We start from the raw sequence: 17,517 nt of genomic DNA on the forward strand, positions 1-17,517 counted from the left end.
TGCCATTTTACCGAAATCTGTTAGATTCTAAACTTATATGCAATGATTCTCTTGTAATGATTATGCACAAAGTCACAAAGACTTTACAACAAACATTACAAAGCATTCCAAAGGAGATCAACTCCTTAGAAACATCCTTCTTGCATTAAGTTTCCTAATCTTACACATATTTATTGAACAACTTCCACTTATGGGATCATTTACATATTCCCCTTTTGACTATCACTTTTGAACAAGAGTTGCCTATTTTCAAAATATGTCAATATAGTCCTTCCAACAATTAACACTATACTTCCAACTGTCCCTGAGCAACCAATCTTTGGTAAACCTTAGATTGTCCTCGACAATTGCTTAATCGTTTTAGTCATATCCAGTTCTAGACCTTTTCCCTTCTTAATGCCCCAGGCATTTGGAAAATTTTAGAAAGGATGAATATATCACATGTAATCGATCCTATATCCGAAGCATATGGGACACGATTCATGATGTCTCACATAAAGATTAAACCAGTCTTTTGCTATAATATTTCCATTTCTATTTGCCAAGTTCTCATAATTCAGATTATGAAAAGGGATGCCGTAATAATAATCGAATTTTAGAACGCAAATAATGAACCCATATATAGAATTTCCTTATGCTGAGCCATTCCAACATGAAATTCATATATATTCTTGACTAAATTTGATTAAAATCTCAATCTAAGCTTTTAGAATTGAAATGAAGTATAATTTCCTCTCCCTTAATTATAGCAAAACAACTTTTTCAACCCCTGCTGCCTCACGAATCAAAACTTTTGTTTTCTATAATTAACATTGTTAACTTGCAATACTTATCATAATTATCATGCTCCCACTAACATGATAATTATTAGTATAACACTTATGCTCCCACTAGCTTTGACATGTACTCAGAAATCAGCTGGACTTCTAGAAAAACAATACTTTATTGACTTTCTTACCAAAGTTCAGATTTTTGATACTAGATTGCTTTGATAAAACTTTATCAATATCATACGCCTTATCTTAGATAGCTCATAGGTGTGTCTAAACAATTTAAGAACTATGAAAAAGGATGTCGTAATCATAGTCTTGATTGTTTAGAATTTTGCCACTTCTCACAAGTCCATGTTAGTGTGCCGGTTAACCACACACGCTCTACTAACGACTTTGAGAATGCAAATATCACAATTGCTATTTAGCTAAAATCTACTTAGTGAAAGTGTTTCCTCACCATCATTTTCATGAATCGGAGAGAAACCTTATGACACTTAGATTTAATGGTGTATGTGTTCTTATCCATGTGAATTGTCAAAACCATAGTCACAAGACAAGGATAATGACAGATCCAAACTCATATGGAATGAACTCAATCTTAATTTCTTGCCATCTAGCAGCTCAAGGGCCTGCCATTGATTCCAAGTTGTTGTGCAACCAATTGAGAACTCTAAGAACTCATGTGCAAAGCCAACTCTAATTGGAATGGGCATAAAATATGTCAACACGATAGGTTATAAACATCAAGTCGTGTGCTAGTGAAGAACTTCAGGTTTTATTCTTGATTAGTTCTTGAGACTTTCAAGACCTTTAAAACTCCCACTGTCCTCTTGACATGTAAGACTCCCTTTTCAAACATCCAAGAGATAGTGTGGATTCTAATCAAGACAAACACTTCACACAATTGGTCTTAGTTGGTCTTTGTTTTGTCCAAAACATCACAACTTACCAATTTCAAATGTACAAGAGTATAAAACTTTTACTCTTACATTTGACTAGTGTTTTAAACCTTTCTTTAAGATATTTCACTCAACTTACAGTCTTGGAGTATGACTCTAAGACTTGTTTTGGAACGAAGTATGACTCATCTTCTTGATTTTACCACTTCAACAATTCATAGCTCCTCTTCTTAGCTATCAGAATGCACTTAGAGGATGAATTGCGATAAGGTCTCTTAATCATTAAGATGGTCATATGACATGATACCAAAGTACTCTCTCATCTTTTCAGATTTGAGAAACTTTTATCCTTCTGCCTAATTTGATTCTTCTTATTCGCTCTGCCATACATTGGAACCTTTTCCAATGTATCAGAATTACACTTAAGCTTGTAAGTATAACCATATTTACTGAGCTTTAGTAAATTATGACAAATAGTCTTATCGATCTTTTGTGGTGGACTTGACCAGTGCACAAGAATGTGTACTCGATGCCTTAGTCCTTTACTTGACTCACACATCCATGTGAACAAGTAGTTAGCCTTAATTTTCCAATGCTTGAAAGTTCTCATTCATCATGCTATACAAACTTGCATGATTCCAAGTTTCGGTTCAATTGAAACTTGGGCGAAGAGAAATTTTCCTTATTTGGTAAATTTAGACACTACCACAAATGAAAGAACCAAATTCATATTTCCACTCTTGCTATTAATGGAATCATATAAACAATAATTTTTTTTCACAAATGTCATTGTAAGGATATTTTAAAATAAATAAAATCAAAATGTTTTGCTTTTATTTTAAAAACTTTGCGAAAAAACTATCCTTACAGTGCAAAAGCACATGAAAACTTTGTTGTTATCTATTCCTAAGCAATATATCATAACTCCTAAGAAGTAGCTCAAAAATCTGATCCTCAAACTATGCGATAGAAATCCATCTACGCGATCAGATTCAACATACTCTTTCATAAGTTTCTTCACTTTTCTTTGATTCGTACAACATCAACATGTGACCCAATCACATCATGTAACAAGAATCTCAGAATAGAAACTTAACAAAGTTAGATAATGGACTTTATCATGAAGTAGAGTCAAACTTATTGACTTTAACATCCTTAGGTAAAATTGGCAGCTTCGCAACTAATGCCCCTTCCTTTGGCAATATAAACATATGGACCCTTTAATAATGATACGCAGGACTATCACATACTTAGCTTTTCTCTTTACCATTTGGTCAACCGAGTTGATTATGGACGATCCCTTTCCATTGGGAGGAGAATGCTTTTTCTGGATTTCCATTGTCATCATTGTCACTGTCCATAAAGTTTTAGGAAGTTGATCTTAGCAAATAGATAAGATCATTAAGGGTCTTGTCAAAGTATGTTTCATAAGAGTCCCAAAGGAACTCACTATGTGACTTAGAAAGTGATTGAACCACCAACTTTCTCAAGACTTTGACACCCAACTCTCCCGGCTTGTCAATATGTGACTTCATCTCCAAGATGTGATCATACCTAGACCTTGCCTTGCAAATATGGCTTTAGTGACCTTGAACTTATGGGGTTAGGGAGCATAATTGGAGGAGATGGAGGAAGTGAAGTTCCAAGAGATTTGGGAGGATCATATATGTCTGAACTAGACATCTTTTGGGATACATTCAAGATAGTTGATTAAGAGTCTTTAATATAACACCCAATATGAGATATTAAGGCTAGGACCCTACAAACTATTTTATAACTCGGAAGAGGGATGCCGTAATCCAAACTATAAAATATTTGAAGGTAGGTGAATGATGATTCACCAATTTCCACCAAGATAAACGAAATGTATTATTAGGTTTTAATTGGTTTTGAAACTCTTAGTGTAACACCCTGTTCTGCATTGATTCATAGCCTGATGTTGTGGGATGAATATCGGTCATCATAAGGATTAGGGCCTTTGAAAAAGGCAGGATCTAGGCCCATTTGGGTGCGAGTGATGTATTAGAAGTGATTTGGGTGTTTAGTTATTGTTTTGGAACCTAGGGGTATTTCAGTAAAGTGGCAGTTCGGGCTTTTGGTGGAAAATGGATTTTTGTTCGGAAGGTCTTAAGAAAGGTTTGATTTGTTAGAAGTGTAGAGCTTCTCGTCACCTTTCCATGGATATAAGGATCATCGGAATCGGACTTGTAACGAAGAAGTTATGGCCTTCAGAAGTTTCGTGGTTTTCAGGCTTGGCTGAGTACGCGGGGCGTACACAAATTGTACGCGGGGTGTACTAGGGAAAAAGGGATTACGTTGGGCGTAATTACCAGGAGTGGTCGCGAAGGTTCTCTGGAGTACGCTGGGCGTACTAGAATTACGCTGGGCGTAATTCCGTCAGATCAGAACCCTATTTTAGGGTCTTGGACCCTATTTAAGCTCCTTATCTCATAACCTAACCCCAAGATCTTCAGCCTCCATCCTTCCAAACCCTAGAAATCCACCCTTAACCCCCATTTGAGTGATTTAAGAGCTTCAAAGTGGTTTTTAGTGTGATTTGGTGCTAGAGGAGGAAGAAGGAACTTCTTGATGAGTCATTATTTGACTTGGAGCTTTTGGATCCAAGCCTTGTGCACCCAGATCTATCTTCTGGAGGTATAAAGTCTCAACCTTTATAACTCTTTCATGTAGATCTAGCTAAGAGGTACATTGTTATGATTTGGTCCCTTTGAGGTGGTTCTTGTGAGTAGAAGTTACTCCAGAACCTTTGAGCCTCTTATTTGGTCCTAACTAAGGTTATGGAGTCATAAAGTTTGGATCTTGAGGAGTGTAAACCTTCCATGCATGATTGGGTAGTTATTTGATGAAAGTTTGGGATTTAGGGTTTAGATCTAGGCCCATTGAGTTATGCTAAGTCATAAAGTTGGAAACTTTATGACTTAAGAAGTCCCTTGAAATCAGATCTGAAAGTTTGGACTGATGTCTTAAGGTATTAAGAAGTTTAAGACATTTTGGGAGTGATTTTTGACCTTTTGGAATTCATCTTTGGTGTTTGGGATTCATTAAGCCATGCAAAGGATTGAAGCATTCGACTTTAGGGATCAAGTCACTTATATCTAGCCATTTTGAGGTGTTGGACGTCTTGGCTTAGTGGATTAAGAACTAGGAGTGAGAGTTGGTGAACAAGATGAGTGTGATGGGCGTACAAGCCTGTACGCATAGCGTACAAGCCCTTGAGCCAGTACGCTTAGCGTACAAGCTGAGTACGCCCCGCGTACTCAGCATAATGGGATTTTGGTTTTTGGGCTTCGGTTTGGGCCATCTTCTGGGCTTTGTTGTTTTGGGTGTTGTTGGGCCATCAGGTTTTGGGTTGATATTTTATTTGTAGAGGCCCACTATGGTCTTGGGCCCAGTTTGAAAAATTGGTCCATTGATGGATTAAGGATTATGCTATGGACCCAATTGCTAATTGGGTATATTGATTGGTAGTGACAGCTCGGGAAGCTGGCGAGGCAGCAACTAATGATTTCATGGGGGAAGCTTCTGCAGTGCGAGGTGAGTCTCCTCACCATACCAATGGGTCTAAGGCACCAAGGCCGACCCATTACGTGTTATGATATATGTGTTATCTATTCTGTGAATATATATGCTTGTGATTGTGCTTGCATGAAAGACCTCGGGGGGTTCCCAGGGCACTTAGGTGTAAAATATTGGAGGGTTTCCTTGGCATCCTAGGTCAAAGACCTCGGGGGGGGGGGGGGGTTCCCGAGGCGCTTAGGTATAAGACCTTGGAGGGTTTCCTTGGCATCCTAGGTCGAAGACCTCGGGGGGTTCCCGAGGCATTGGGCTAAGACCATGTGGGGGTTCCCATGGCACCCGGAGTAAGACCCTGGAGGGTTTCCAAGGCTTCCCTATGTGTTGGATTGCATGGTTTATGCGTTCTGTATAACTGATTAGCTAGTATGATATGTTATACATGATTGTGTGTGGGTATGCTCTATGGAACTCACTAAGCTTCGTGCTTACAGTTTTGGTTATTGTTTTAGGAATCATCGATTTGGAAAAGAATGGCTCAGATTGATCGCAACGCACACACCCATGATTTCCATAATGATAGATTTTGGGAGGAACTTTGATAGATGTTTTTAATTAACGATGTTTTGGAATGACTGAAATAAATGATATAAATGTTTGGCTATAATAAAAATGAAATTTTTACCTTTGATTTTTTGGTTGTTACACCTAGATTCTTTTGAGATTCATTGAACTGTTCAATGACATGTTTCATTCTCGAGTGTGCCCTTCAGGTTTTGTGACTGGGATGCTGAGGATCACAAAACAAGGTGTGAAGTAACCATGCAAATATACTTGGTTCCCTTAATATTTACCCCTTAATTGATGTGCCGGTTAACCACACACGCTCCACCGATACTATGATAAATATTAAGTTACCCTTTGCATACCTTGTTAAGTCCAGGTTAGTGTGCCGATTAACCACACACGCTCCACTAACGACTTAAACAAAGTGCAAAGTGTAATTTCATGGGTTAGCACCAAATTCACATTTTCCTAAGTAACTAAGATTGGGTATTAATAAGAGTTTAGTTACTTAGTATTTATCATTAATACTTTTAATGAAGGGATAATTCTAGTCCTTGTCCTGCCCGTTCGGCTAACGACCCTCCACCGGTCAAGGAAGCGGTGGGTGAGAGTGGACACCCATTAAATTGCCATTTTATAGGCAGTAACCTTATACCCCCCTTATAGACCGACTTCGTGAATGAGGCCTACTAACGGTAAGACTGACTTTACTCTTATACATACATATATATATATATATATATATATATATATATATATATATATATTATTAACTTATAATATTATAAAGTATAAGGGTTGAATTTTAACTTTTAAAATTCTAAGGGCTAACTTGGAATTAAAGTATTCATAAGCGAAAACTTTTCTAATTCCAAAACTTGAGGACAAGTTTTTTAGACTATTCAAAACTAATTAATTCCATAACTTATGAGTTTAAAGTAGTTTTAATTAAAAACTCTTCAAGTTCCATAACTTGAGGACAAGTTATGGAAGACTTTAAACTATTAAAGAATGTAACTTTTCTTCTTTTGTAACTTATGGAACTAATTAAGGTTACACATTCTTATTATTTAATGAAGTGACTCTTGAACCTCCATAACTTGAGGACAATACTCTTCATTTTTGTAACCATTGCCAACTTTTATGAGTTTTATGAAACTTAAATGTGACTTTTCGTATAACTTGAGGACAAGTTACACAAACACATTTTAGAATCATTTCTTAGATTAAAATGGATTGAAAACACATAATCAATTAACTTATCGATTAATCTAAGCAACTCATATGAACAAGATAATTGGAATCAAACTTTTTCATGTAATTAGCATAACACTTAAACTAATACAAAACATGAATCTATTGACAATTATCTTTGAAATTGGATTAGTATGAACATTACCACATCAACAATAAGTTTATAAGTTCAAAAACAGCTTAGGGTAATGTTCTTAGTCCATTTCTAGCCAAAAAACTCGGAAATATGCTGTCTGGGGATCCTACTCGTTGAGTGTATGAACCTACTCGACGAGTAGGATGATTTTCATCATGGACTCGGCGAGTTCATCAGTGGACTCGGCGAGTCCAATGCCCAGAAAGCCAGAAAATCGATTTTTTTAACATTTTTCAGCAATTTGCATAAAGTATAATTGAAAACAAGCCTAGACTCTTATACTACTGTTGGGTTTTGAGCATTCTAACACTCCTAAGTGTACATGCAACCTTAAATACCTTGGATTTATGTTTTCTCTATTATACATGCAAATATGAACTTTCCAAGGTATTCATCCTAACTAGCAAAATAACATTGATTCATATGGATATCTCAAGTAGAATTACATACCTCTTTGATGTTGAATGTCTTCATGAAGCTTGAGTGCCTGGTGCCCCAAGTGTGACGCCTCAAATGGTTCACACAACACCAAATGCACATGGAATGACTTGAGAGAAATGGAAAACTCCTTGAAATCATATAGCCCTCATATTTACACACTAGTACACGATTTCTTGAGTCATAGGATTCTTTTATATGGTGGCTATTAGGGTTACACCATGTAACTCATAACTTTACTCATTCTTTTATGCTCCATGGATTTTAACCTCCACGGAGTATCCATGGGTCACCCCATGGACTTAGTCCAACATAAGGAATCTTGGATCACAAGCCCACATATATAAGAATGGATGATTTACACAACCAACACATATATTTAATTAGTCTCTTTTTGATCACTTAATTAATTCCAAATTAATTCTTGATCAATACTAATTAAATAACCTTATTAATATATTAGAACTTATAATATATTAACCAACCTTAAGTGTTATTTCTATCATTATAGTCTATCCAAATGCATGATGCCATGCAACCCAAATGGACTATGTCGGGTTGGGTCAAGTTTTACCAATTATAGTTATGGACTTAGACATTAATCCAACAATGCTAGCCATTGTTGCATTTCATGACTATGGGATATGACTGATGGACATCAAAACCGCTTTCCTTAACGGGAAGTTGGCTGAGGATGTTTACATGAGTCAGGCAGACGGTTTTGTTGATGCAAAGCACCCCAATAGAGTGTGTAAGCTTGAGAAATCCATTTATGGATTGAAACAAGCGTCTCACAGATGGAATCTTTGTTTTGATGAGAAAGTCAAAGAGTTTGGTTTTCTACGAAGCGAGGATGAATCGTGTGTATATGTCAAAGCTAGTGGGAGTATAGTATATCGATGACATACTGCTTATAGGAAACGACATCCCGACCCTGCAGGAAGTCAAGTCCTAGCTTGGGAAGTGTTTCGCTATGAAGGACCTCGGAGAAGTTGCCTATGTTATGGGAATAAGGATAGTGAGAAACATGAGTAAAAGACTAATAAGACTTAGTCAGAATACTTACTTGAACAAGGTACTAAAGCGTTTTAGTATGGAGAATTCCAAGAAAGGGGAGTTACCAATCCAAAGTAATGCCAAGTTGAGTAAGACTCAACGCCCGAGTACCGAAGTTGAGATAGCAGAGACGAGCTGAGTACCATATGTTTATGCAGTTGGCTCGATCATGTATGCTATGACTTGCACTCGCCCTGATGTGGCCTTCGCTTTGAGCATGGTCAGGAGATATCAAGGGAACCCTGGCAGAGCACATTGGACCGCAGTCAAGAATATTCTTAAGTACCTTCGGAGGACCAAGAAATGGTTTCTAGTCCTCGGTGGGAGTGATGACTTAAGGGTGCGAGGGTATAGTGACGCCAATTTTCAAACCGACCGGGACAACTACCGTACTCAGCCAGGCTGGGTCTTTACTCTAAATGGAGGAGCAGTGACTTGGAAAAGTTCCAAGCAGGAGACCGTAGCTGATTCAACGTGCGAATCAGAGTACATAGCGGCGAGCAAAGCGTCAAAGGAGACAATATAGTTGAAGAACTTCATTGGAGACCTTGGAGTTATGCCAACCATAAAGGAGCCAATGGAAATTTTCTGTGATAATGAAAGAGCGGTTACCTTGACCAAGGAACCGAGGGATCATGGTAGATCTCGACATATCGACATGAAATATCATTTTATTCGACATCGGATGGAAGAGGGACTCCTCGTAGTGAAGAGGGTATCATCGGAGGATAACCCAACATATCCCCTTACGAAGGGACTGAGTAGGGTTAAGCACTTGCAGCATGCTAGGAGCATCGGGCTGAAGGACAATATTAGTGTAGATTAGATAGCTTCGAAACGTATAATAGATAAATTGTAATTAACATTTGATGATTAAATAAAGGAGTATTATTTATGAGTAAAGTTACTGTCTTATGTTAATTGTTTACCTATTGTTTAACTTTGCATCTTTTGACTTCCTGAATAATAAGATTATTCGAACGTTCCACAGCCGCTCATACTTTAGGATTAGGTATGAAAGAAGATTGTCATGAATTGGTTTGTAGATTGTTTAAAGTCTATTAAACATAGCAAAGGTTTTTTGCAACGTTCATGAGTGCTTATGAATAAGATTTAAGCATTGGATTAAACCCACGCTTGCTGACATCACTTCATGGAATTTATCACGAGTGATCGCAAGACGATAATACCATATGGTCTTGAAACCTAGATATATGGTTTATTATTTGCAAGTTGGTTGTGCATTGATAATGCGTAAACGCATCGATAACTTGATGTTATAAAACACATTGTTGTGCATGATTTGATGAGTGAATGGTAAATACATATAAGTCGAAGATTATCATTTGTTCCTTTTATCCTAAGAGGGTAAAAGCGATATCTGGGCCCCTCGACGATTTGGTTTGACTTATGTGCCGGGCCCGGTCAGGACTGAATTGATGTGTTCAATTGAGTTCTATGTCAGGCGAATCAAAGACCGAGAAACAAATTGTTGGACAATAAGTATGACTATGTTCCATGTAATTGTCTGCACGATATCTAGAACGGAGGACTATACGATCCTTTATCTAAAGGACATGTTACTGATAACATTAGAGTTCGATAGCGTCTTTGAGAGCTACGATTGCTAATCAGATCCTGAAGTTGTACTTATAGTTACTAGACTTATCAAAGTGGAAGACTGTTGAATTAAGACTGTAACTATATTTGGTATGTACTTGACCCGGTTATGCATATTTTATATTTTTCTTCCAATTGGACTTAACTTTTGTTAATACAATATTCAAAATTCAATTTACAAAATGGATAAACTCCTTGGGTGATGTAGATGGGCAAATACTAATTATAAAGAATTTCTAAAAAGCAACAATATATTATGAGAAATTAAATATTTTCATATATTTTTCTTTTTGTTTATCTTCCTATTAATTTGAAATTATGATAATTGTCATATTTTAATAAAATTAATAATATTCTTAGACATTATCATTTAAAGATAAGTAGGAAAAAAAAAGATATTTGTCATATATTATTAACAAAATATTATAATTAACAATTGATATAATTATGTAAAGCGGGAAAGGAAACACTTCAATCGGTCGGACGGACCGGGGCCGTAAGAACCCGAACAGGAGCCATAAGGATGTGATAGTACTATAATTCAACCCAATGAAGCGAATATGGGTTTAAAGAAATAAAAAAGCCCTAATCGAATCGACAAGAGTGAGCAAGACAGAGGCCCGTAAACCCCCTCGCCGATCGCCGTGCGACTGCTCCGTCGCAAGTGTGCTCCGCCTCTGCTTCATTTTCGCCTTTACCGTTATCGCTTGCCCCGGCGTCTGTTTGGTTCTCTCTGCTGTGGGCGTACGACACAGGTTGGTTTGCATTTACAAGTGTAATATCTCTGCACTGATAAGAATGTATTTAGTATTTATTCATGTTACAATACTTAATTCCTGATAATTGACTAGAAATACTTGTTTAGGATCTTGCAAAAATTTCCAACTCTAAAACTTCTGATACTTATATCATACGCGAATTAGTATTTTGATTGAATTTCTATGAATTTGTAACCTTCTGACTGTTGAGCTCTCCTAATTATCCAAAAGGTTCAGAGTCAGACTGCTCTCTACTGTTTATGATAAAAAAAACAGTATTCAATTATTTGGCCCATGATATAATTGTTGTTGAAGCTGGTATCACTGACTGGTTCTGATACATTCTAAATGTCAAATCACTAATTTAGTACACTGCACCTGTGTTTTTGAGGATAAAGTGGCACTGCACAAGCTCTGTTCTATAAGTGTAGATAAATCTCTCTAGCGCTTGTTGCATACTGAATCGTTCTGATGGGTTTTTAATATCAATATTTTTTGCTCAATGGTTGAATAGTGAGATGGCTGTGTTTTGTTGTATTTTACAATTTGTAACTCCTGTTAGATTGAAGTAAATGAAATACACATGCAAATTGTATATTGCTGGTTACTGTCAAGACTCCATTTGTGCTGTGTCCTATTTGCATTCTAGTGCTTTGCTACTGCCTTACTATCCAAATTTCAACAATACTCATGGTCATTGTTTATAATTTGGGATTATGTAATAATAATTAGGATAAATTGTGATGACTGGGTGCATGACTGCATCATGCATCGCTCTTTACTTTTATACAGTCTGTAGATAATTGTATATTTGAGTTGGTTGAGTGTGGATCCTATGACCTATGGTGAATCTAGAATACTTGGATTAACACCAGCTTTGATTCTGTTTTCACCATCTTATACAAGAATGTCCGTGTCAGATTGGATTGAACATTACACTTCAAAATCGAGACACAAATCTATAGTCGGGCTTGAATATTACACTTGAAATGGAAGCAATAATTTTAGTTGCTCTAAAAAATCGATATTGGATGAACCTAAGTAAAATTTCTTTTTCCAATTTCATTTTGCAGCTCAGATTATGGAACCATCATCACCCGTTGAAGGAAAATCTTCAACACCATCAACTCCAACTACTGCACCTGCTTCAGTTCTCAGTACACCCACCTTAAAGGATGCAGACACTGTAAGCACTGAGTCAATGCATGGCTCTGTTGCTTCCATCCCTTCTCTTTCATACAACGTGCCTCAAAATGCGAATAGAAACTCTGAGAGCCCTCATCATTCATCATCTAACACTGTTAGTGGATCCCTCTGAACCTATCTTTTTTCTGCTTGTTGGAAGTGTTTTTACCAATTACTTCATTACCCAAATAGGCAAATATTGTTGTGAAGTTGTTGCAAGCCTTTTGTGCATATTGTCAACTAACTTTTGGTTATAACTGCAGGCAATGATAAATTCACCAGGTTCTTCATTTCCAAGACCTCCTGTTCCTGGTATTTCTTCTAGCAGTGCTCCTTCATTTTCATATAACATTCCACAAACTGAAGTTGCTGTGTCTGGTGGTCAGTCATTCCATTCAAGAGTGGTAATGATGAATTTCTCTATACTTCCATCCAGACATTTACTTATTATATGATTTGTGCTTATCTTTAAAGTAAGACCTTTTACATTTGAATGAAATGTCAATATTCTTTTTCCAGTTGTGGATGTGATAAGATTCTATAAAAAATCTAGTGAATTTTCTCACAAAGAGTGGACCATTAGAACATTTACCTGTGTTTATTTTGATGCTTTGTTCATTGGTTCTCAAATGTAATAAACATCCTTATCAGGTGGTTGCCTCCGAAGTGCCAAAGAATGTCTCAGTATCTCCTACATCTTTGCAACCTCCTGTTTCTGGACAGCTGGCACATCCCAGTTCATTTATACGAGGAATGCCACCACCTCCACCTGTTGCTGTCCCTAGAGACACATCATCAAATGCGGCTAATTTCTCTTACAATGGACATCATCAGTCTGTATCTTCTGCACCACCTGTCCCTCATTCGACTTTAGGTCCCACATCTACAAATTTTTCACCAACATTCTGGATGCCATCCGGACCACCTTTTCAACAACCTCCAGGAAGAGCTGCATCAGCACTACCACCCCCTCCTAACACCACTGTTGCCTCTTCACAGCAGCCAATTTATGGTCCCTATGCTTCCAATCCTCCTCAAGGAGTCTGGATTCAGCCTGCACCAATTGGTGGTTTGTCAAGACCCGCGATTTTACCATATCCTCCTCCTGCTGCTTTTCCTGGTTCCTTTTCATTGCCAGCTCAGCGTATGCCACCACCATCTGATGCTCAGCCTCCTGGTTCTTCAACTGGAGTTCCTGGCATAGTTTCTGACAGCATGCCATCTGTTGGTTCTGTGATGCCACTTGAATTACCTCCAGGGACTGGTATGTCATATGTGTGAGTTAATTGATAATGTCCAGAAGTGAATTTGCTGGGGTTTAGTTGAGTTATTTATTTATGTTTGGGTTTTTGCAGACAATAGCAAACATGTAAATGCTGTTGGTGCTGAACAGTTGGATGCATGGTCAGCCCACAGGACTGAAACAGGAATCTTGTACTATTATAATTCTGTGACAGGACAGTCTACTTACCAGAAACCTCCTGGTTTTAAGGGAGAGGTAAGTCCAATGTTTTTTGTCAATCCTTTCATGATCTATATATGTGCTTTCTTAATTAAGCTAATGTTGCTTTTTCTTTTTCTTTCACATTCTTGATATGTACTTGTTGGCAGCCTGAAAGAGTTTATGCACAACCAACTCCAATCTCATGGTGAGTGCTTCACATGCTTTAGTAGGATACACTTATTATTGCCTTTTTTCACTCTTAGCCCTTTTTAATTGTCAAATATCTGCCTTTTTCATTATTTGTTTGTTCAGGGAGAAGTGTGTTGGCACTGATTGGTCACTGGTTACCACAAATGATGGCAAAAGATACTACTACAATGCTAAAACCAAGGTAAAGTGAGACGGAGCTCTATTTTTAACTTTGTTTTACTAACTTTCTGTTTTTAAAAACATGATGTTTGTTATAAAAAATATAATGTTTATCTGGTTGATCAGTTGAGCAGCTGGCAAATACCAATGGATGTGGCTGAGCAAAGAAAAAAGCAAGAGAGTGATGTATTGAATTTGAAAGAACAATCAATGTCAGTGCCAAATACTAGTTTAACTGAAAAAGGATCTGGTCCTTTAAGCTTGAGTGCCCCTGCTATTCACACAGGTGGTCGTGATGCAATATCAGGTGTACCTGTGACATCATCATCTGCACTGGATTTGATAAAAAAGAAACTTCAAGATCCCACAGCTCCTGCCACCTCTGTAACCCCGCCAGGAGGAGAAAAGTCATCTGAATTGAATGGTGGTGATCAAGTAGGGAGTGAGAATGGAAAAGATAAAGTAAAAGATGAAAATGCTGATGGAAATCTATCAGACACTTCTTCAGATTCAGAGGATGTGGACAGTGGACCAACCAAAGAGGAACGTGCCCTTCAATTTAAGGTATCTTCTATATGTATTTTATTTTTGTCATCTTAAGGGCTGTTTTTTTTTTTTTTTTCATCAAGTCCTATATGGGTAAAGTGGCTGAATCTGTAATGATACTTCTTTTTGTAGACTGAATAAAGGGTCTAGTAAAAAGTTAATGTCTTGATGCATTAAGTCAGTTTTTTTTTGGCTTAACCCATTAACTCATTCTGTCTAGATTAAGTTAAAAATAAACAGTTATAATTAGATAGCTGTCCTCCAGATTAAGTGTTTAACCCATTAAACATATTAAGTAAAGAAGAAACAGGCATTTAGTCTGAAACTGGCGTTTATCATTAATTTTTAATATTATGGAATATTCAGGAGATGCTTAAGGAGCGTGGAGTGGCTCCTTTTTCTAAATGGGAAAAAGAGCTTCCAAAATTCGTGTTTGATCCACGTTTTAAGGTTTGTGATTCTTGTTTTTAAAATTTTCTTTTACTTTTCGTCGTTTTTAATTATAAAGTGTGAAAAAAAACAATATTGTTTTGTAGTTAATTCCGAGTTATAGTGCAAGAAGAGCTATTTTTGATCATTTTGTTCGAACACGTGCTGAAGAAGAACGCAAAGAAAAACGAGCAGCACAGAAGGCTGCAATCGAAGGCTACAGAAGGTTACTGGATGAGGCGAAGGAGGTTTGCATTAAGTCTGTCTCTAATTTTAAGCCTCAAAATATTTTTTCAATTTTTATATATTTTTTATAATAAAATAAATTGGCGTTCTAATTTGTTATCATCCTGTCAGGATATCAACCACCACACCGATTATCAAACATTTAAAAGAAAATGGGGTCATGATCCACGCTTTGAGGCCTTGGAAAGGAAGGATCGTGAAGCTTTATTAAATGAAAGGTGATTTCTTTTATTTTTATTGTTTACTTTTTTATAGTATATTGGCGAAGCTAAAATATATTGTTTCTGTTCAAGGGTTATTCCTCTAAGGAGGTCTGTTGAAGAAGAGGCGCGTGCAAAACGTGCAGCCTCTGTGTCTACTTTCAAGTCAATGCTGAAGGATAACAAGGACATTTCCTCCAATTCTCGTTGGTACAAGGTTAGTAAAAATACCTTCGAGTTTCTAAAAAAACCAAAAGTAGATTGTGTATTTATTTTATTTTTTTGAACTTTTGATCTTGAAGGTTAAGGATATTTTAAGAAATGACCCTCGATACAAATCTGTTAGGCATGAGGATAGGGAAGCTATATTTAATGAATATATTTCCGAGCTAAAAGTTTGTGAAGATGAAGCTGAAAGCATAGCAAAGGCAAAACGAGATGAGGAGGTATTGTTTTATTATTTTTGTTATTTGTAAAACATGTATTTATATAATTATTAAATACAGGAGAAATTAAGGGAAAGAGAACGGGCATTGCGTAAGAGGAAAGAGAGAGAAGAACAGGAAGTAGAGAGGGTGCGTTCAAAAGCTAGAAGAAAGGAAGCCATTGAGTCATATCAAGCATTACTTGTAGAAACAATCAAAGATCCACAGGTACACTTTAGATACACAGTTTTATGATAGTATAATATTTCTAACTAATTAATTAAGTAATTGATGATTTAGGTTTCATGGACGGATGCAAAGGTTAAGCTAGAGAAGGATCCTCAAGGGCGTGCAGCCAATTCATATCTAGATCAATCGGATCTTGAAAAGCTTTTCCGTGAACATGTCAAGTCATTGCATGATGTAAGTTAGCCTCCTCATTAACAGCGTTACTTCTCTTCTGAGGGTAAAATGGCCATTCAGTTAAAAAAAAGAAACAATATCTTTATGTAAATGATTTTTTTGTTGTTGTTGTTGTTTTAGCGATGTGCACATGAGTTTAAAGCGTTGTTATCGGAAGTGATAACGAGTGAAGCATCTACAAAAGAATATGAAGATGGCAAGACGGTTTTGACTTCATGGTCAACAGCCAAAGAGCTTCTAAAAGACGACACCAGATACAACAAAATGCCTAGAAAAGATCGTGAATCCTTGTGGAGGCGACACGTGGAAGATCTCCTCAGGCGAAGGCGCAAGTCAACAGTTGACCAACAAGACGCATCAGAAAAACATGGAGATGATAGAACAACAGCAGTTGATTCTAGGAAATACGTTTCAGCTTCTAGAAGAAACTACGATCCTCGTCGTTAGCTTTGTTATTTTAGAGCTTTATATATTATATATCATTTGAGATTTTATCCACCTTAGTCTTGTCACATTACCTGTGATCTTTTGTATTTTCTTTTTGGTGTACCATGGCTAGAGTTAATTTGATTGGTTATCATATCATGTCACAGCGCTTCTATTTAAACAACATTTGTGTCCAACCAAGCAATTTCACCAAAAATTGAATCCTTGTCGAAATGTTTACCAAACAATTTCATTAGAAATTACTTTATCTGAAAATTAACAAAATTATTTGTAGCAACTAAAAATCATATACAAATAAGCAACTTCAATTGAAAATTTTGCCAAAAAGTTGCAAGTTTGAAGCAAAAAGATCCCAAATTTATTGCAACTCTCATAAAGCCAATGAAAACTCGACGGAAGGTTCAAAACCATAAACTTTCAGGCCACAAACAGCAAGCCTCACTCGACTCCAAAAGAAACAGAAGCAAAAACAATTCATCTTTTTTCAAATAAATATTTCAGTAGTGATTTAGGCCCTGCTTCATTTGCCGTCAGCTACTGTCCCTATCTCCATAAACGATGCTTAAATGATACTATTTGAGAAAATGACAAGGTACTTGAGAAATTGGAAGGAAAAAAATGAGGGAAGATTTGTAAAAGGCAAGGATAAACCGCCTGAAAGAGACTAATAGACCATTTTACCCTTCCATTCCAAAAACCAAGTTTAACAATATTCATCAATTTTAATCAACAGAGTTGGGATCAAAAAAAGAAAGGCAAATAAGTAAA

At 36.8% G+C, this 17,517-nt stretch overlaps 1 protein-coding gene across 1 annotated transcript; it reads left to right on the forward strand.

Moving 5' to 3' along the window:
* Positions 1–10,826: 10,826 nt before the first annotated feature.
* PRP40C (pre-mRNA-processing protein 40C) lies at positions 10,827–16,912 on the forward strand. The gene is made up of 16 exons (XM_079030065.1): positions 10,827–11,032; positions 12,109–12,335; positions 12,484–12,624; positions 12,872–13,484; positions 13,576–13,718; positions 13,832–13,869; positions 13,977–14,055; positions 14,160–14,597; positions 14,946–15,029; positions 15,116–15,256; positions 15,366–15,472; positions 15,548–15,671; positions 15,757–15,900; positions 15,961–16,107; positions 16,180–16,302; positions 16,423–16,912. The coding sequence occupies exons 2-16, from the start codon at positions 12,117–12,119 to the stop codon at positions 16,747–16,749; spliced, it is 2,868 nt and encodes a 955-aa protein (XP_078886191.1). The 5' UTR covers positions 10,827–11,032; positions 12,109–12,116; the 3' UTR covers positions 16,750–16,912.
* The last annotated feature ends 605 nt before the right edge of the window (positions 16,913–17,517 follow it).

Source organism: Lactuca serriola, chromosome 3 (genome assembly GCF_051521515.1).
Source record: "Lactuca serriola cultivar US96UC23 chromosome 3, Lser_US96UC23_V15, whole genome shotgun sequence".
NCBI lineage: Eukaryota > Viridiplantae > Streptophyta > Magnoliopsida > Asterales > Asteraceae > Lactuca > Lactuca serriola.